At 35.0% G+C, this 22,600-nt stretch overlaps 1 protein-coding gene across 1 annotated transcript in view; it reads right to left on the bottom strand.

The window, feature by feature from the left end:
* Window positions 1–9,330: 9,330 nt before the first annotated feature.
* The window catches only part of CDH18 (cadherin 18), a 349,770-nt gene continuing 336,500 nt past the window's right edge, over window positions 9,331–22,600 (bottom strand). The window contains exons 10-11 of the mRNA XM_047860381.1: window positions 17,826–18,077; window positions 9,331–9,973 (exon numbers count right to left, since the gene is read on the bottom strand). Of these exons, the coding sequence (XP_047716337.1) occupies window positions 9,483–9,973; window positions 17,826–18,077 (743 nt within the window). The 3' untranslated portion in view covers window positions 9,331–9,482. The remainder of the gene's footprint in view (window positions 9,974–17,825; window positions 18,078–22,600) is intronic.

Below are 22,600 nucleotides of genomic sequence, written 5' to 3'. Positions count from 1 at the left end.
TGTTGATTCACTATGTTGTACACCTGAAACTAATGTAACCTTGTGTGTCAGCTATACTCCCAAAAGCCCCACAAAAACAAACAAAAAACTCCCACGATTCCTTGTTTACTTCCTTTGCTCTACAGTCAGGTTCTGTTCTATGGTAATAATGTCATAATTTTTATTTGGGGGGGTGAAAGAAATCAGTTCCCTCATTATTTAATGTGTTCTTCCAAAAATTAAGCATAACCTGGTTAGGCTGTTGGTCAGTCGTCTTTAAGAAGCCGCTGGTGAAAATCAGTGATTAAATGTGTGAGGGCGTAACCCTCTCAGAAAACCATAGTACTTCACCAACACTTTGATTTTCCTTTTCTATGGTGCTTTAAAACAAATTCTTCAATGGTTTTCTTCGAGTAAAGGCTGAATGAAAATGTGAGAGAACAATTCTTTAACTGACAGAGAAATACGTAGCTATTGAAGATGACTGCAGAGGGATTTTTGAAATGTCCTAGATGTCAAACTTGTTTCTTGAGACAGAATAAGATTTGGGAAAGAGAAAGAGAAAAATATGGACTTCTGTTATTTTACTTAATTAGTGACATCTACCTTTCGGTGAACAAGAAGATTAGGCCGCCATTTAACAGAGAGGGGCTGGTGTATGACTGGGATACAGAGGAAATCCAAAAGTTCCTCAAAATATGCTGTTGTTTCCAACAAGACTTGAGTTAATATTCTTAACTTACTGTGTCCTAATGAAATGCACTGACATTAATTTCTTCAAAAGGAAGGTATCTTTTCTGAGAACAAGTGTTTCCTTTCCTACATGTAGAATATGAAGTTTTATGGTCTGACAATGAAGTAGCCTTTACCAAATCATTTTTATTTTGTTCAATGCCTCCTTAAATAGGAACATTCTTCTTTGATTGAAATTGGAGAATAGGGTCTATTCTCTACTGGAGAGACCACTATGAATAATGCGTAACTAGCAATCAACAACCGGCTTTTCCTGGGTTGTGGATAAAATAGAGAGGAAGATAGATTTCAAAGGAGGTGCAGGTTTTCCTCTATGTTAGGCATCGTATCTACTCCATTCACGAATTTGCAAGCACTGTGTGATATTGGACTATTTATTATTCTGGGTTGTTTATTAATTATTATAAAATAACATAGTGTTTTTGTACATGATAGAGTTCCTGTAATTTTTGTCAAAGACCTCCCAGAGGTCATAGAAGTGTGTTTCTTTGTTCATGCAAAATATATTCCATAGCTATGCTATGAGTTTTGTTTCCCTTGCATTTTAAGTTTTTTATAAACTACCAAATACCTTGGATCTAAATATTTTTATTGTTTGTACAAAAAAATCACAAGAACTACCTTTCACATTTTTAATAATTATGTAACAAGAGAAACCCGTGTTTATAAAATATATTCTGAAACAGAGAAGTCAATAAATAGTATGTATGATTCATAACGTAATTCTAATGTATTAGTCTAATTTTGTTGAGATTTTTGTGTACTAAAGGTATGGAGGGAAATCTAATACATACAGTTAAATAGAGATTATAATTTCTTTTGTCCTCTGAATGATGAAAAGAAGGATCCAGTGGGCTAATATTGGAATGGCTCTTTTTCTTTGCCTCCTTGGATGAAGAACATATCTCTGTGCTTAGCCTGTTTTGAGACTATGCAGAGCTTTCATTCCTGTAATATATAACCCAAGTAATAATTTTTTGAGGCCAAGGAGGGGACCAAAAAAAAAAAAGAAAGAAAGAAAAAGAAAAAGAAAAAGAACCTATATACTCAACTTGCCAAAGAAATGTTCTCATTTCTGTGTTTTATACACAAAAAACACATCCGGTATTCCTAACAATTCTGTGAGATAAATATAAGATATTACTCTTTCCATTTGAAACTGAAGGAGAATTTAAACAATGTTTTCACTGACATTTAAACTCATGCAAGTACATACAGAGATTCCTACTATGTGTTCTGAATCCTAGATTCTTAAACCTAAGGGTTTTTTTCCCCCAGTTTCAGTTTCATATTTTAACTCAAAACTTTCAGTAGGAATCAAGAAAGTTGAGCTGTAAAAAAAAAAAAAAAGAAAGGAAGTTGAGCTGTGACCTGGTTATTTTCAAGACGGTTTGTCCCAATAAAGAATTTCTCTTTCCTGTATCATTGATTCTCTCAAACAGAAACTGATACAGATGAGGTGACTAATTTAAGACTGACTGACTGAAACAAAATGGCAAATGGTAGGAGGCAGGTGAAGGAGTATATATATTTCCAGGCCTCAGAAATCATATTCTGAGGAGAATTTAGTGAAATACAAATTAAAAGAAGATTAAGCACTGAACTATGAGGTACAATGAAAAGTAATTTTTAATGTGGTATTTTATTGATATGCTGTTTGTCACATACTACCATTGTCAAATCATTGTGAAATGTGCGCAATCAGAAACAGAAAAGATAACTTAGGTGATGGAATTTGGGAGATGTACTCCGTGTTAATTTTTCAGAAAAATAATTATCTAAGTTTTCTTTTAAATGAAGGAAAGGGTATTGACCAAATTACACTTCTGTTTTGAAAACGACAATTGTACTTTAAACATTTAAAGCATGATATTGAAAATGATTTGCAAAGAGTAAAGCTTTATTTTAATTTATAATTTCAATGGTTTAGGAAATATATTCAAAGCCTTTTGAAATATTTGAAATAAATTTCAAATGAACAAAAATGACGTTCCCCCCACCCCGGCTATCTTGGAAAAAATGAACTCAGAATGAATCCCAAGGGTCTGCAGATGCACAGGGCTGCGAGAGTGACAAAACCCAATCCCATCATGGAATGAAACCTCAAGCTCAAAAAGTGATTTTCACAGAGTATTTTTCTGAATGCAATTTTCGTTTATTACTTTTTGGTGAGGAAGAGCATGATTAGTGACAGAGGGGGAGAAAATGCATTGAAAATCAAAACCCTGAAAATAACATGATAACTACTTTCTATTTCTGAAAAACATTTTCTTGAATTTGTTCTGAAAAATACATGAAATATAGAAATTGCTCAAACACAGCTACTCAGGGGTCGTAAAAAAAAAGGCAAGTAAATGTGAAGGAAGAAAAAGTGAGAAATAGAAGGTATAAAAGGTGGGCTTTCAGGCTAAGTCTACCTGTGATATTAACAAATTATTGAATCTTTCTGTTGAATGATAGCCACTTTTTAAAAATAAATCCAAATGGAAATTTTTATATTATGAAACCCTAGAGCATGTGACATCTTTTTTTAGGTATTAAAAATAATTATTAAACAATAACTGGTAGTTTTAATAAGGCCTCTGTTCAGTATTTGGTATTTGGATATTATTTTTTTCCTTGAAATATTTTTCTACCTAAAACAATGATGAAAATGATACATTTATCCAGTTAAGAACAAATTTATATGAATAAATATTGCCCTCAGAAATATTTCTTGCCCTCATTTTAATTTATTTGTATTATAATGAATAAATTGATAAAATGACTCCAACAATCAAACCTGCAATGTACATCACCTATGAATTTTTTTCTCAAGTATATTCCTAAAATAAGTAATCATCCTTTGGAAATGAGTTAAGTCGGTCTAATATTTCTTCTGCTGGTATACATAACTATAGAATCTTTCTTTAATAGATCTTCACTGAATCATAGATGTTAATAAAAGACTCAGATACCTAAAAGAGAAATCTGGCCACCATCACTGTTCTGTTTGGGGGGAAAATAAACTCAATGACATTGCTTAATGAGTAGATTTCATTCAATTACCTTAAATCTAAATCCAAATTTTCATAACATCTTGCATTATCATTATTTCCCTGAATGAATCCTCTATTCCATATAGAATAATCTACCTTTGTACATTTGTATAAGCTGTCTCTTCTATTCTACTCCCCCCTCGCCCTATATCATTTTCGTGTCCTATAGAGAGTGCTCCCAGTTTTGCACAGTATTGACACACTTTCAGAGTGATACTGGGAACTTCCCTAGTATGGTGTTCAAGACTCTTTTAGAACACTTGCTACTTTTTGCTTTATATTATATTGTCTATAGCTTTTTATATGTCAGCCTTAACTCTCAAGAGAGACTCTAATTTCATTGCTGATAAAACATACCATCAAGATATATATATATATATATATATATAATATACATATATATAATGTTCATATATATTACATCTTTTTCAGTGCCTGGAATAGTATCTTACATGTACTGCATCATTAGATGAACTTAATTAATAAATGTTAGATCGAGTGAATTTCTGTTTGAAACTAAGACATTTGAAAAGCACTTTGAAAATGATAGTAGATGATTTAGAGTAAGAATTTGATGCATTTGACATGTGAAAAATTGCCTTGATGAAATTATTTGGGTGGCCCATTTTCTTACTTCCAAAGCTAATATTGCTGAGCAATAGGACTAGACCATTTGGTGAACCCACGTTAATCTGTAAATGGCACATGCCTTCCTCACAGGATATAATTTTGAGAGTCCTTAAATGCCTATTTTCTCCATTCACTCTCACCTAAGACTTTAAAAATGAATCATTACTAAAATAGGTTTGATGTCTTTGTAGTGTTGAAGGGTAAAGACCCTTCATTTTTGTAGACTCAGTAAGTAGATGAATGTAATCATGCCTTACTAGCCTAAGAGCTCTTTTTCCCCCCTGTATTAATGCTTCAAAGAAGAATGTGTTCTGTTTCCCTCTGATCTCTTCCTTATTTACAAAACAACAACAAAACTACATCTTTCACTGATATAAGTAAAAGTTAAGAATACATCTTTTCACATGTTAAAGAGCGCTGAATTTTCATTTAAAAATGATGTATTTGGAATCTTTGGAAAAGAGTGGCTTCTGTGGTGGTTTTATCTTCAAATGGTTGTGAGCTACTTTTGACTCTAGGGTTTAGAAGATTTCTAAATTTACGTTGCAAAAAGATTTACCTTCTGCAGATGAGGTGGAAAATAAAAGTTGAAATGGTTTTGTTTCTTTCAGATAATATTTAATTTGCCTTTAATCCTAAGGGATAAAAGAGAGAGGGGGAGAGGAGAGAGAGAGAGAGAGAGAGAGAGAGAAAGAGAGAAAATTTGAATTTGAGTTGCATATCTCCCAAGAACTATTCTGAGACTTGTTCTGTTCTTGAAATTGAAAGCCAAGTGAGTTAATTGAATGTTATCATACCTTGAAGCTAAGCACAATTTGAGTTTGATATATGGGACTCTTTCCTCTTTCCAGAATAATCAGCTTTAGAGTTCTAATTTCTTAAATAGCTAATCAAACAGTGTCCATACTAAAAAGCAAAGACTACTTACCCCAAAATATTGGATACATGTGTGTTCCACTATGCCTATTACTTAACTGGCACTTCTTGATAGCTGTTGAAATGAATGAGTCTATCTGAATTCCAGTTTGTTTCTCTATATATTCAACTAAACCAAAAAGGAGACAACAAATCAAACCTACGCAGGTCTGTAAGAACAAATTTAACACTGAGTAATTGTTTTGAAGCTTTCTACACTGCCAAAAATGGTGGATTCAATATACCTTCCCCTTTCAACCCATATTTCTGACTACATGGTGGTATACAAAAGATCACAAAGCATTTGCTAATGTGTAATGGCTGCACTGTGTCCATTAAATCATCATTTATAAAATTTTGATTTAGAACAATTTTGTCTGCTCTGTGTAAACACCCTTGTGAATCAGCCCTAATCATTGACAGAACTAAAAGGTTAGCCCAAGACTGGATACAAAATAAAGGCCAATTGTTCACATGTTGAGTACTCAAATTTTGTATATACATCACATATTTGGATCACATCAATATCCAAGTCACTACTTTGAATATTCTTTTACTCTCCAAATATTTTTCAAGAAGCCATATTGTGTGTGTGTGTGTGTGTGTGTGTGTGTGTGTGTGATTATGTGAATGCAATTTCCCTCAGAATATTTTTCTTCTTTTAACCAAGTTAAAGAAAAGTCACAAGTTAATTTTTTATAGAGCCTTATTTTAAGGATAATTTTGTTGTCAATCTCCACCTCAAATCTGTGTTTGTACCGATTTCTTATAGAAAGAATTTCTGATGATACATCTTTAGTGATTCCTGAAAGAGCTATTAATTTTCCAGTGTTTGCACAAAGACTATCTGGAATTTAAAAATTCTCATAAAAAACACCTTGGATAAAAATTATTATAATTGTTTATATAATTCTCTAATTAGTAGCCACCGTTTTGTATAGGGTCTGTGTAGAAAATTATTTTAGTAGAAATAAGTAAATTGATTTCAAAGCTATATTTTATTTAGATGTGTAAATAGCAATAAGGCTTACAAAATGTGTTTTTCAAGATACATGAGTGATTCCATACCTGATTCTATATGGAGTCACATATGATTCATAGCTAACTGTCTGTGGCTACTACTCAGAGTTCATATGCAAACTCTTTGCACAGTAACGTCATTGAGAATTTTCTTCTGACACTGACAAACTGGAGTTTTTAAAGCAAGATATTCTTAAAATTATTTAAGTCTATTTGCAGAGCATTTATATATCATTTTTTTCTTATCTCAAACTAGCAGAAAAAAATGAGATCTAATTCATAATAATTGCCTGATTTCAGAGTTCATATAAAATATACACTTGGAATGCTTACACTAACAAAATTCTAGAATAAATCAACACAGAAACATAGTATCTCAGGGCTACAGAAGCTCTATTTTACCTCCATATTAGATTTAATATTACATAGGAGCTCAGAAGAAATCCATTATCATTATAATGTGCAATTAAAATTATATGGATCTGGGGCGCCTGGGTGGCTCAGTCATTTAAGCATCTGACTCTTGATTTCAGTTCATGTCATGATCTCACGTTTCGTGAGTTCAAGCCTTGCACTGGGCTCTGCACTCACAGTGCAGAGCCTCGTTGGGATTCTGTCTCTCCCTCCCTTCCTCTCTGCCCCTTCCCTGCCCATGCTCTACCTCAAAATAAATTAAAAAAAAAAAAAACTTTAAAAACAATGAAACAAACAAATAAATAAAATTAGATGGAACTGAGTTGCTTTTTTCCCCCCACAAATTCTGGAAAGTATTTTAGTACCCAAAACCATGCAGAGGACCTTGGCTTTTATGTAAGTGGTTAAACGTACATATACATTTTCATCTTTCAAACCCCCATCTGTAAAGTTACCAGGTGAATATTGAGAAAACAAACCAAAATCAAACAAAACAAAGCAAAATAAAGGTTGTGAATACTTTATCAAAGATCTAAATCCAAAGCCTAATGCAATGCAGTTCCAAAACCTGACCTTCCAGCTTCTCTTTGCATATAGGAAAGTCCTAACACCCGAATCCATAGTAGTTCTCCAAAGGGGTACTTTCATGGTGAATGTAGTCCAATATCAGTGTCATCAGAGTATGTATCTCCAGAGCTTATTCCCCAAAGCCCCTGAGTATTTCTTCTGATACAGTTTTATACCGGAAATCACACCATTACTATATAAAAAATGATAAAGCAGCATCTGGAAAGCTAAAATGTTGTAAAAAACTTAAATTAAATTTTATTCCTCAGGCTTAGAACACAGAATTATTCAAGTTAAACTCACTTCCCACACCTGAAAACTGAAATATGATAGCACAGGGCAGTTGCAAACAGAGGCAAAATTTAAATTTTGCACATAGGTAGAATCAGACAGAAAATGCCATGTAACTTTGAGGACGCTAGATTTTGATAAATTTCAAAGAGCAAAGGATAGATTCCTCTTTGCGATAATTCGTAATTTGTGGGTTTCAAAATTCCAATCTATCTGCAATATATAAATATGGTCATGTCTGGAGGATAGGACCATTATGCTTAGCAACAACAGCAAAATATAATCTAAACAATTTTAGAGAAAAAAAAACCCGAGAAAATTGAAGAAAATTAGTTTATTTGGGAAAATACCAAAATAATTAAACTTGCGTATTATATGTTTAGCTAGCAGTTGCTTCACTGTTGAAAGTTTTATGAAATTCTCTCACGATAATATAATATTTTATTCAAATGTATGGAACTATATATTTATAAGCTAATAGAATTAGAAAATCAGATAGCGCCTGCAAGCCTTTACACAATAGAACGCTTTGCAGTGCGCAAAGCATTTTTACAGATGCTTATTGATCCCCACACAAGCCCGGGAGAGAGGCAGAAGTCTTTACCATCTCTACTTTGCAGTTTGGGACCCTGAAGCTCAGAGACTTTGAGGTACGTTTCCAAGGATAGTAACTGTGAAGCTGCTATATTTTTGCCTTCAGTTTTATACATTTTGCCGTAGATCCCAAACAGGTAAGAGCTAAGCAGTCAGTGAGACAGGGACAATCTGAACATGTGTAAGGAATAAAGGTCAGCCGATCCAAAGTCTGTAAGAATTACTCAAATTGGAGTATCATCTTTTCAGATTACATTGCTACCGTGTGAGGTGCATACAAATAAGCAAATGAAACCGACGTCTAAACCAACCAGCAAAATGTCCAACAGCTAATTTTAGGTATCGGAATGATCCAAACCGCGGAGTTCAAAGTACGAAAGCAAAAAGACTGGAAAAAATAATCGAGTTTTCCAATGTTTTATGTAGGATAAGGTGTGTGACTATTTTTTTTAAATTAAACCTTTCCCTGACATATCAGACTGAGTATATCTTACTGAAACCATTCATTCTATCGATTAAAAACAAACAAACAAACAAACACAACAAGGGCGGGGGTTCTTTTGTGAAAATAAAGGAGGGCAGGCAGGACAGAGACAGTGGTCTCTGTCTTCAGAGAAGTGCACAAGTGGTGCACAGAAATTGCATACATTAGAGAGCAAGCAGCAAGTCCCCATGTTCCATCGATTTCGTATGGAGAAAAGAAGTGGGGAGGGCAAAGGAAAATGGTGCATACAAGTCCATGGTGGCGGGACCCGGTATACTGGATAAACCTCATGGCATTTGAACACAACACGATGCTAATAAGATCTTGCACAGTAACAGAGTGTGGGTCTCAAGAGTCCACACAGAGAAGTGGAAAACGAGGTCCCGATTACCTGCACAATCTTCATGTCTCAGCATACCACCCCTAGTCCTAAGTGATTTGGACCCTTTGGGTTTAGTTTTGCCTTTGAAAAGAAATCACAAGATATTGAAACAAACTTCATTGTTTGGCTTCATTCAGGTATTCTTAAATTAAACAGTACCACAGACTTTATTGAGCAATTGAAAATATACACAAGGAACAATAGCTTTTTCTCTGTATATATTTTTTTTTAATTTGACTCTCTTCTGATTAAATGACCCCGTTTCGATCATGAAAAGGGCACTTGTTTCTACAGTAGCTGTGGCCAGCTTGCTCAGTTCCAAGTACTGTTTCCATGTGTCTTCCTTGCCATTGCTGAGGTTATATCTCCACTTGCTCAGGAAGCAAATTCTAGAAGGTTTGCCAGAATTAACCCCCTAAGTTGTTCTTTCAGATTCTATTTCTCCATAGAGTTCGGCTAACTTTTTAAATTCGGGTCCCCAGTCTCCAAGGTAGTGATAATCCTGGTCTGACTGTGTGGTTGCTGAATCCAGTGAGCTGATGGAGCCAGCCTCCGATCTCTGACCTTCATAGGCATAAGTCTGAAGAGAGTCATAAGGGGGGACGCTGGGGTCTAGGTCGGCTTCTGCCAGTTTTTGCTTAATAAATTCCTGAACATCTATACTTTCTAGGGTGGACAATGTCTGGTGTCTGGGGGTGAGTTTCACTTCGGGTCGAATATCTCTCCGATACTTGAGCTCCTCGGCGGCAGAAGGATTCCTCAAGGCTGTGATGTCAAAGGCCTCCGTGTCTTCCTCCCCGCCCCCCTCGTCATCATAGGTGACCACATTCTCTCGCACGTCCTCCTCTGAAATGATCAGGGGCTCTTTTTTGCTGCGTCTCAGGGTGATAAAAAGTACTACAATTGCTGAAGAAAAATGGAAAGAGGATGAAGAGTTAGAAGAAAGGAAGGAAATTCTTGTAGATTTGACATCAGCAATGTCACCAACTACATTTCGTTTAGGCGTGCATTGTCATACAACCCTGATCTCTGCACTCTCTGGAAAACATTTGAAGTGTTTGTTTGTTTGTTTTGTTTTTTTATCATCTCAAGGAATGTAAAAAATAAAATAAAAATATCCCTTTAAAGCATTGAGAATCACTGATCTTCTCTAGAAAAACGTAACATTCACATGTGTTATGTGTTTAGGATTCTTAGTTCACTGTGGGCTAACCATCTGGTCTTCACACTGAGGGAAACAGAGGGGGAAAGAGCAAAATAGAATTTTGGCTGGAAGAATAATGGTGTATGTTGTTCTATCTATGGATTCTTAATCCTTCTAGGTATATACACTAAAGGAAAGATTTTTCAGTTTCTGTTAAATGGGAAGAGGGAACCCCTACCTTAAACCCTTGACTTTTGATGCTTTGTAGGAAATCAAAGCAGGAATATTTTACATGGTTGATCTCTCTTGTCCATTACCCTTTACAATAATATCATCAGACATTCATAACTGCATATATCTATCAAGCTGTACAAGATGTTAGTTTATTTGTACCTAACTTTTATTTCACAGGAATTTTTCACATTGCCCATTTTTTTTATATAACTTTGTAATTTAATCCTCATGGCAAACTGTGGGTTTCCTCAAGGAAACTGAGGCTCAAGAGAAATTACATGGATGACTAAGATCCAAGTCTAAGATCACACAAGTGACTGGTGGAAGCACCTAGACTGTAATCTGAGATTTCTCACACCAAAGGGGATGAATTTCCATTACCTATCCCATTTTGTTTTTTTAAAAAAATACAGAACGGGGAACTGAGTGACCAGTTGGGCATGTGGATTATTATCAATAATGCCACAACCATTAGATGAAATGATGTAAATGGGTCTTGGGCACTTTCCTTTGGCTGTTTCTCAGTATTTTCACATCTTTCTTTTGATGATAGGAAGCCATTACTAAAGAGAAAGAATTACTTCACTTCTATTTTGTGCTATTAGATCCAATATTCTTTACTTCAGCTCTACAGAATGTTCTCGGTCAGCTGGTATTCTAGGTTTTATGATAGCAGTTACTATGTTCATTGTTATTAACATTCTTTAAAGTATAATAATCAAAGAAGTACATTCAAATGGCATGTAGGACACGTATATGTGTGTACATAATGTACATATATGTATATACATAGATAAATATATATATATATAGAAACAATTTTTATGTATAGCATGTGACATACTTATGCTATATATTCACATACACACCGAATATACACCTACAGACATATATATATTTATTTCAAATTCATATTTATTTTTTAGTGTTTATTTGTTTATTTTGAGAGAGAGAGAGAGAGAGCACAAGCAGGAGAGGGGCAGGGAAAAAGAGAATCCCAAGCAATCTCCATGCTGTCAGCAAGATCATGACCTGAGCTGAAATCAACAGTCTGATGCTTAACTCACTAAGCCACCCAGGCACCCTGAAATTCACAATTCTATACCGTATTTTACCTGGCAGCCTTAATGATATGTATCTTGTAAAACAAACAAACACCAGGTTAGCTATCCTCTGATAAAGAACATAGCCAGTACCCCAGAAGTTGACTTTTCCCTTATACTTCTAAAAAGTTACTTCTACTCTTACTTTATCATTACTGTTTCCTTGTTTCTCTTTATAATTCCACCCATTTTTTATGGATATCCCTAAATAATACAATAAATGAGATTTGTCTTTTTCTCAACTAGATATTATAGTGTGCATGAGCTTTTAAGATGACAATAGAAAGAGGAAAAGAAACAGATTTTCAAGCCATAAGTGCAAAGGATAATTGTGTGAGAGAAGTTCACTATATGTGGAAAGAGATGGTTACAGTGTACTGGAGAATCTAATTTTGCAGAGAAAAGGCAAGGAGTGCCTCTAGGAATGAGGAAAAAAAAAGACAGAGCACCTATATAAAGGGTCAGAAAATCATGTTGAGAAGTCCGGAATAAAAGGATACTGACTAGGTAATGGCAGAACACAATGGGGGGAGATTACGGCACACATGGGGAAGCGGTGAGTGGCTGTGTTTGGAATGCAATGCTTAGAGAAAGCTGGAAATGAAAAGCTGATAGTACATGTGACCCTGCTTCACAAATGTCATGCTATTTAAAAATAGTTTCCCAAATATGCTGCTTATACTTGAGAGACATTATCTAATATAGCACTTTATTTCTGGGGGAGGAAAAAAACAGACTTTTGCTGAATTCAGCGAATATGCATCTAATACCTTCCTATTTATTTTAGTGTAAATCCCATTTAGAGCTTTCTAATTCAGGGCCCCATCCTCAAGTAACTTACTTCATTCCATTCAGAGGTGTAGATTTACCATCCAATATATATGTTCAGTTCATCTTTATGATTAAGTAAAGGGGGTTGTTCTAACTTAAATCATCTATTTCTACAGACTGCCTAGTTTATTCTAGTAAAATGTCTTACCGTTGTTAATAAATCAAGTTACTTTTCTTTATGTTACAATGGTTGGTTGTTGATTTCAAGGGAATTTATGTGCATGTATAACAGGGAGAATGTGATCAGCAGTCTTAGCAAATTGTGGATGTAATTTGCGTTCTTCACCAATATTAGTGCCATATCAGCCTAATGAAATATAGGAGATCATGCTGGGTTTATTATTATACTTAGTTACATTTGCTTATTTTCCCAAATTAAAAAAAAATATTTGTGATATATTTTGATTCAAAATATAGATAATAATTAAGTTTGAACTTTGAGAGAGACAGAGAGCGGGAACAGGGGTTGGGGCAGAGAAAGAGAAGAGAACAGAAGATCCAAAGCAAGCTTTGTGCTGAGAGCAGAGAGCCTGATATTGGACTCAAACTCATGAACTGTGAGATCATGACCTGAGCAGAAGTCAGATGCTTAACCAACTGAGCCACCCAGGTGCCTTGGAAAGGACATTATTCTAATGATTATTTTATTCTGGGCTAGTATATTTCATTTTCTTCTCTTTCAGTTTGATCAGGAATTTTAAATCCATCGTATTCTTTTTATTTAAGAAAATTAAAATGAATTATTGAGTTTTACTAATTTATTTATTTAGGGAGGAATTAAAATTTGGGGAAACATTTTTATATTTCCTTTCTCACATCATTCACTCATTCATTTATTCATTTATTTATATACTATCCCAAAGCACTTGGAGTTCTAAAGGGGTCTGAGTTTTCATAAGTTGAACTGTCTCACAGCTTGCATTTGAATACATTCCATACTGACTCCCAACATATTCCCCCAAAATATTTTTCAGAGCAGATTTTATTACCCATAAATATCACTTCATTCTTGTTTATATGGTCATATGTTGGTGCTAAGTTTGGTAGAAAGGAGGTGGCCCAAGTTAGGAAGATTACTTTTTATTAGCTGTTGGGCTATTGGTCATACCAGTTAGTGGCACTTCTTTTTTTTTCTCTTTAAAAGTTTATTTATTTATTTTGATATAGAGAGCATGTGAGGGGAAGAGAGAGAAGGAGAGAGAGAGAATCCCAAGTAGAGTTCGCAATGTCAGCGCAGAGCCCAATGGGGGGCACGAACGCATGAATGGTGAGATCACAGCCTGAGCCAAAATCAAGAGCCTGAAACTCAACTGACTGAGCCAGCCAGGTGCCCCTACACTTGTCAAGGAAACTTATTTTTTTCAAACCAAGAGGAGCCCACACAGTTAAGTAAGATATCACAGGTGACAAACTGGTTGGCATTTAGCTCCTCACCACCTCCGCATTTCTCTCCTAATCCCTCACTCTCCTCACATCAAATCTACCCTGATTCTCATTTATCAGTAAATTTATATCCAAGAGTAGGAATAGTCCAGCTGCTGGACTCATCTAAGTCACTTGCTTTTATGTAATGTGTGGGCTTATAGGTTGATGCCAGAGGTCTGATTCAGAGCCTGATTGAAAGGTTTGTTGTGTCCCAAGTGTGATTGAGGTTTGCTCTACCACCTGCTCTGGCTCTGGACCCTCTCACATGTGATGGGATGAGGTTGGGAAAGAAATGTCAGATCCCTGGAAGGGAAAGAGAACTCCAGGTATCCCTTCCTGTAGAACTAAATTCTGAGTGCATCATAAAGGGTCACTCTAAATTCTCTCCCATTCATCCTATTTAAAAATGATCTTAAACAGTAATCTTGACGGAACATAACCCAACTGAAAAATTGCACGTCTACCATTCCAAGTAGAGTTTCATTGGTTTTCAAGCACCAATTTCAGATAATTGATATACACTTAGGTGGAGTCTGACCATACTGCAAAATACTGAATCATATTTATCCTATACAAAAACGTAAATTTTATAGAACTCTAAAGTTCTTTTCTAATTGATGCTTTATTATTATAGATTTGTATATAGAAACAAGAGTCTGTACAGATTACCCGAGATCATATGGTTAATTAGTGGCAAAACCAGGACTGTGTTTATACAAGTAATGTTCACAAACAGCTAGGTTAAGCGTCCGACTTCAACCAGGTCACGATCTCGTGGTCCGTGAGTTCGAGCCCCGCGTCGGGCTCTGGGCTGATGGCTCAGAGCCTGGAGCCTGTTTCCGATTCTGTGTCTCCCTCTCTCTCTCTGCCCCTCCCCCGTTCATGCTCTGTCTCTCTCTGTCCCAAAAATAAATAAACGTTGAAACAAAAAATTTAAAAAAAAAAATTTTTTTTCTAAAATAAAGTTTCACTACCTCTGGTATAGCTGATATTTTCCTTGAAAATTAAAAGCTCATACATTAGCCAACATTATTTCAAAACTAAAAATGACTACATTCTAAGTCTCTTGACTAGGTATCTTCTGAATAACAATAAAAACCCTTAAAATCTCATGAAAATTAAAATTACATTATAAATAATAGTTGCTTACACCAAACTTAAGAAATTATTCTGCAACCTTGGGATAAAACTGTAAAAACACTTTTGAATTTTAATAAAAAATGAAGGAGTAAACATATTAAATAACACCTTTGTTCCATTAGTCCTGAGGGAGAGCATAAAATTTAGAATGCTCTCTTATTTACCCCAGAGGAGAAACGACATTTTCATAAAGTCAATTAAAGGAAAGTATTGTTTCATGAAAAAATAAAATGTTATTCTACATAATATACCTTACATTTGCCTGTATATTAACATTTTCAATTACCTTTTTAAGCCTTTACCTTAGCATACAAAGATGGTTTTATGGTGTTAAGTGAAAACAAAAGGCAAAGATAATGTGACTCTATAATCATAATAGATAATGATCTATCTTTTAGAATAAGGACTTTGGAGGAAATTATACTAAAGTTACTGGGTTCTATTCTTTGTGGTTTAGGTTAGGAACCATAGAGGAATCAATATTTGTATTTGTTTTATTTTATTTTATTTCATTTTATTTTATTTTCCATTTTGGCTTTGTGTGTTTTTGTTTCAATTATCAAATGCAAAAAAAAAAAAGCAATACATAAATGTCTTTAGCAAATAGCAGTTGTGACCAATCAATATATAAGTAAGTAAAATTGAGAAAGCCTGGTTTTCCTGTTTTCCTTTTCTACCACGCATCTAGTGTAAGACTATACTACAGTGAAACACTTCCACGGCGGTGCAATGAACCTCCATGCTCCCTGTTGCTAAGTGCGATTGGTAGACTTAGCTACAAAATTTATTTAATATCTGAGCAGCTTTTGATACTGTTGGATGGTCTGTGCTTTTTGATGTTATTTTTTCCTTTGACCTTGATGACATTATACTTTGCACTTATTCCTCCTTCTTCTCTGAACGTCCCTTCCCTCTGTACTGCTATCACATCCTTCTTGACACTGGGACCACACGTGAGCTCGTCACAGCTCCGCCTAGTTTATTATCTCTCTCTCTTTATAGTCTCCTGCTGTAGTGACCTCAACAACATGCACTTCTGATCCTCAGCTCAGTGAGGATCAGCAACCACATTCAGCAAGAGATGAAAAGTCTTCTTTGAACCTCTTCTAACTCAGACAACATCTATCTAATCTATCCAAGATCGCTTTTTTGTCAGCTCTTTTATTTTTAGCCCTTGGAAACTTGTTTCAAGAAAACTACACCTGAGTGGCTCAGTCGGTTGAGCATCCGACTCTTGATTTTGGTTCAGGTCATGCTCTCACTGTATGTGAGTTTGAGCCGCACATCGGGTTCCACAATGATGGTGGGGAGCCTGCTTGGGATATTCTCTCTCTCTCTCTCTCTCTCTCTCTCTCTCTCTCTGCCTCTTGCACTCTCTCTCTCAAAATAAATAAATAAACTTAAATTTAAAAAAATAAAATAAAGAATACACTATGTCATAAACATTAGATATTAGCTCACTGACATGAAATTCTCCATGTGGCAGTTTTGAAATGAATCTTAGGCACTTCCATTAATCATTCTGTTAAGATTTTGATAAAAAATGTTCACCCGGGGATCTGCATCATATTATCCAAGATCACTTTTGATTTCACCTAAAACATCTTGATATTATCTACTACTCTTCACCTGCGCTCTAACTATGCTAGTCCAAAGGGGGCTGAGCAAGACAGCCGCACTGTTGTCCTAATTGCTTTGCCTACATGCTCTCACGCCATCATGAGACTTGTTCTCTACTTCCTTTATACTCATCGTTTCCAAATACGCATGTTATGAATGGATTCTCTTGCTTGAAATGTCTCTTGACACGCCGAGAACAAAACCCACCATCTACCATGTTCAATGGAGCCCCAAACTGTCTCACAGCTGCCTAACCATGCATTCCACTTCCCAGCCTCATTCTGCCTTGCTCTTCACTCCTTCCATACTAGTGATTTATCTTTAACCTCAAAAACAAAACAAGGAACACTCCTTGCAAAACAAAACAAAACAAAACATCTGTCTCCACAAACCATATAGTTGTTTTTTTTTTTTTTAAATTTTGCCCCACGTGTACACAGTACTGAAAAAATGAGCAAAAGATAAAGATGCTAAGAGAAAGGAAGAAGGGAGTGGACATGCTGGGAAAATAAATATCTACCCTCTGAACAAAACAGAACGATTCTTTATGTCTACTTCTCGGATTTGTGGTCTTGTTGAAATAGCGATTCTAAAGAGGTTACAGTAATAGCTTCAAGTGTGGCTGTGATTAGACTTAGACTATTAAAATGATAATATATATATATATATATAATTAGAGGAAGTATCTTATTTTTTATTAAAATGAAATGTAATGCAAATCTCAACTAAAAATCCTATTAAACTTAATAAAATGTAATATAGTTAATGCCAAAATGATTCAGACTTTGTACTTTAAAATTCAGCTAACATTGATGATTAAGTAATATCTTAGGCTAATAGAAGTTTCCACAAGAAATCTATTTTTATACGGCGTTGAGATTCATCTGAGAATCATGTCACTTATATTCTTTGAAATAAATTGTAAAAGCTCCTTCAATGTGGTATTTAGAATTTTTAATATCAATTATTTCCCAAATAGATCCTTTCCAAAAAGATTTCTCTCTGAACCTATCTTTCCTTCTGACATTTCAACTCTTTCACTCACATTTCAATCCAAGTCTCTCTCCATCAGCTCGGGTATTGAGAAAGTTAATTAAAAGGAAGTCTGTGCAGCTATACTTTGTGGTCCAAATTTTGGGTTCCTAATTTTTAAGTCCCGTCCAAGTGATTTTCTTTGTCTCTCCTTTCTAATGCACTGCTGGCCACCATACGGTACATTCAGAATCGCCATCATACAACATTAGGAGTTGGGTGACCTTACCTAGGAGAATGACAACACACAGCAGAATAGCGATTAAGGCTCCTGTACTCAAGCCAGCCGAGGACAGGAACGCTTCCGCATGGCAGGTCCGCACGCGCCCATCTCTCTCGCATGCACAAACCCTGACGGTGAGGGTACTGCTGCTGCTGAGAGAGGGGATTCCACCATCAGAGATCATAATGGGGAGATAATACACATCCTGAATAGTTCGACTAAATCTCCTCCGCCTTGTCAGAATGCTGGCTGTGTTATCTATGACAGACATAAGCAAAACAAAATGTACTTAGTAAAGCCGCCGGTCAAGATTCACATTTCCTTTAATGGATAAAATGGGTATGTTTTTTTTTTTAATTTAGTTTATGAAATGGACAAAGGAACAGGAAGGGGCGATCCTTAAAGAGTGACTAAGCTATGTTCTTAAATTAAGATACCGAGCTGGAAAATCAATTGAGCCAAAATTTAAAGAGAAGGGAAAGAGAGGCAGACAGGGGAATGAAGAAGCAATCATGTTGGACATGGACATGAAGGCAAAAAGACTTAAAAGAATACAGATTCAAGCCAATGGGTCCTAACTTTGAAACGAGACAGTGGTCCCCACGCCAAACCCGGTGACTCAACACAGGCATTAGCAAACTATTCAGATGATGTTAATGTACAAAAAAGCCCAAGGACCACTGGTATAGATAATATATTTGTGGAGAGACCAGATCAATTAATAAACTTTTTCAGATTTAGTTGTGATGTGAAGCACTCTTGTTATATAGTAGGCACACCATGGAAAGTTAATGATGAATAAAATAGTTAATTCTACTTTTTATGTGCTTTCAAAATTCTATCTATTATATTAATTGCTTGCATAGTCACTCTGGATTATAGATTATAGAGGGAAGATGTTAAGTGTCTTATGTTTTAGGAAAAATCATTTTTACTGTATATAATAATAAAAAAATAGAGAAACCGAGTCCCAGAGGATAAATTGCCCAAAGTTATAGAGCTAGTAAATAATCAGGATACAACCCCAATACATTCCCAAACCACAACATCACACTGCCTTTTTACCAATTCACCTCCAATCACACTGATGTTCTCAAGTGCACATAGTATATGGTTATCTTAGTACTGTTATTCTTCAGTCCAACAAGTTTGTTGGTCTAAAGACCCTTTGGCATACACTTAGATGTGCTGTGCAGACCCCCTGCACGGAATAAGTAGCTGCCCTACTTGCACGTTATCGCCTGGCCCTGTGTTGCATCCTTCTGGAGCAGCATATCATCAGTGGCTCATTGCTTCAAGGTTCTAAAGGTGTAGCCACTTCCATTGAATGTAGACACAGTGAAAGGCAGGTTTAGTTCCAGAGCTTTACTATTGGGCCAACTGCGAGGCATTAAATTTGCACGGAAGCTCAATGTCTCACGCTGCTCAACCTGCTTCCTTCCACTGCCTCACAGACGCTGATCCCAACTGCACACTGCAGTAAACAGTCTGCCCTCTAAACTCCAGGTCAGAGCTTTCTTCCAGAGAATCTAACCAGCAAGTACACCTACAAGTTAATTACTAATTAATTAATTTTAGTTAATTCACTAAAAAGTAAGTGACTCATTAGACAATTACACTTAGGGATTCGTTTATCTTTTTGTTTTTTTAATTCTGGAAATTGAAATGCTATTACCTAGGAGTATGTTTAAGATAGCCATGATAAAATACCCTACAGTTATATTTTCTTGATTTCATATTGCCAAATTAATGCAGTAGAAAGATAACACATTTTTCAAATATTCAATGTAATAAAACACATGAATTATATGGTTTTGTAATCATATGCACATATGATCATTTATGTGCACATATACATAACTGAAGGTTTGTTAAAGAGCACACATAATCCAATGACAAATTAGAAAAGATTTTCTTACCCAGTGGAAAAGAAAAAAATTATTGATTGTCTATTTTGAAGCAAGTTGAGAAAGAAAAAATGCAGAAATTGCATCATGTGTATTGTATAATTACAACAGTTACAAGCCCTCGCCCAGAGACCTGAGCTTTGAAGCAGCACACCTCTCAGCTGTAGGACGTTGCATCATGATTAATATAAACTTGCCTACACGTGCAGCTCCCTAGTCTAAGGAAAAGGTATGAACTAAGTGTTCACAGGCACAAACATGTTTGAGAATCCCACTGCTGGCCTCCAAAGAAGAGATGGAAGGCACTGGTCCCTGATTTCAATAAACGTGGTTAATAACATGTACAATGATATAACATGCAATGGTAGTTGTGGACCCCTTTTTATGGCTCTGGCCTAGTGTACACATTAGATTCTTAATCTGGAAGCATACTCTCTTTCAGAATAATTATTGGAAATGCAGTCAGAAACACGATCGGAAACAAAAAGAAATCCAGAACATGTTTCTGGTACACCTTAAGTTCTTAAATAGAAAGCTCTCAGACACAGAGACGTAAAACTATTCTTTCTTTTTTTCCAGCTGTAGGTTTGACTTTTGAAAAGAAAAGAGGATTCAGGAAGCAAAGAGCTTCCTACCTAGAAAGATTTAGCAGAGCAGAATAATGAGCTCTTCAAATGGGATATTGTGTACCTAACTGGAACTGCAAAAAATGTACTTGGCTGAAGGCTCACTGAACTTGAACAAGAAAACTTTGAACTAAAATGAAAGAGGTAAGAAGATATGTATGCATACACACACACACACACACACACACACACAATGTATTTTTATACAGAGAATAAAATTTGTTTCATTGAAACTGCAAAATTAGGTTTCAAGAGCAACAACAAATCCCAAACTTGACGTATAATTAAAAAAATAAACCAAGCAATATAGAAAATCTTCATTTCCAAGTGGATAAAAATATATGAGCTCAATAAAGATCAACCATACCAGGATGGAACATGAAAAGTACTGATTATCAATGCTAAATAAAGGACAGTCTCTAACAATGTGTACCCAAGGTTGGTCCTTAATTCTGATTCTCAATAGTTTGAATGAAGACACAAGCTCATAGGACTCTTGGAAGCCAAGAACATATATTTGGTTAGGATTCAAGAAGATATTGGACAGCTAGCGCAAAGAATTTCAACTAAAACAATGTGAATAAAGATGCATATTAGATGAGTAATAGCAATTATTTTGTAATATGTATCTCTGAATGCAGGAATAGGCTATAGGAAGTTCAGATAAACTAAACAGTACTGGAATCATTCAGTAAAATATGGACTATCTATGAATCTCTTTAGTGAGAAGACTGCACTGAAACACTGTGCATACTTTTGGGTTTACCACCTTAAAAGTTCTATTTTAACCCAAAGGGGGTGTATTGAGAGGACTTTGGGATGGCAAAAATTTTAGAAAAATCTGTCATACAAAGAGTCTTTGAAGCAATAGTGTGAAAATTCTACATGTTGCATATGGATTTAGGTGGTGACCAAAGGGTCTCAGAAAATGGCCAGAAAAATCGGGAGATTCTCTTAGTTATTAATGTCTTCTGGAATATATTCCTGATATTCCCAGCAAGTGTATCTTCAGTGTAATTTGGAAATAGCCTTGAATGTGTTTTATTCTTTCAACACAGATGTCAAAGCATCCTTTATATATATATATATATATATATATATACACACACACACACACACACATATATATGTGTATATATATTCTATTTCTTTATTCTATAAATATATAATATTATAAATAATATAATGAAACTATATATAACTATATATAATATATAATAAATATATAATAAAACTATAAATTTTATATATATATATATATATATATATATATATATTCTATTTCTTTTTTGTAAACAGCTATGGTCCATAGGAGAGGATGTAAGGAGACTGCTATACAGATATGCAATATCTGACTTCATGTAGACACTTTAAGAAAACATTGTGATGACTGGAAAAGCAATCATAGTAAGAAAAAAAATCACTTTGGAGCTACAAGAACTACAGGGATTTCATAACTGGCTGATGATTCACAATAAAATATTCACAATAAAATGTTTTGTGAATTCATAGGTACACTTGCAACCTCTAAGCTTCTACAGGGACAGAAGGCTACAGAGTAGGATAGTATAATGCAAGTTGCATACTGCTTCTGGAATTCAGACATAATTTTCTTGAGCTAATAGTATGTGTCCTATTATTTTTTTGTTCAATATTTTGAAAGACCTTGAAAGATTCTAATCGCTGTGCTACTTATATAAACTGTAATAGAATTTAAATTAAAATAAGGGATGCTTTTTAAATACTCCCTGGGGCAAAAACATATCTTATATTAAAGTCCAAAATTGCCTTATATCTTGGTATTAAAACTATGTGTTCTTCAAAACTTAAATTATTAGACATCCATACACTCCCCACCATTTCATAGGATTCTTTGTTTGATAATACAGGTATAAAGATAGGCTTTCTCTCAAGCACAGCCAGCAGACATTAAAATAATATTTTTAAATCCATCAGAACAGCAGATGTATTTAAGATCCCCAGATGTGGATCTCTAATTGAACTAAACTTAAAAAAAATTCTTTTAAATGTCTGAAGAGAAAGCTAGGAACTAGAAACTTAATTTCACCAGACAGATAAATATGCAAGACTTCATATTGTTTCCTTTTTTTTTTTTTTCTGGTCTTCCAGCAGCAATAAGATATACTCATAATTTAACTATTATCAGAGACCATGCATGAAACAATGCTCTTTTGCCCGCCTGTACAGCTCCTCTCACATAATAGGTACTTGATAAATAATGATTTGA

Source organism: Prionailurus viverrinus, chromosome A1, assembly GCF_022837055.1.
Source record: "Prionailurus viverrinus isolate Anna chromosome A1, UM_Priviv_1.0, whole genome shotgun sequence".
NCBI lineage: Eukaryota > Metazoa > Chordata > Mammalia > Carnivora > Felidae > Prionailurus > Prionailurus viverrinus.
The sequence above is the reverse complement of the archived record's forward strand: the minus strand, read 5'-3'. Positions and strand labels throughout refer to the sequence as shown.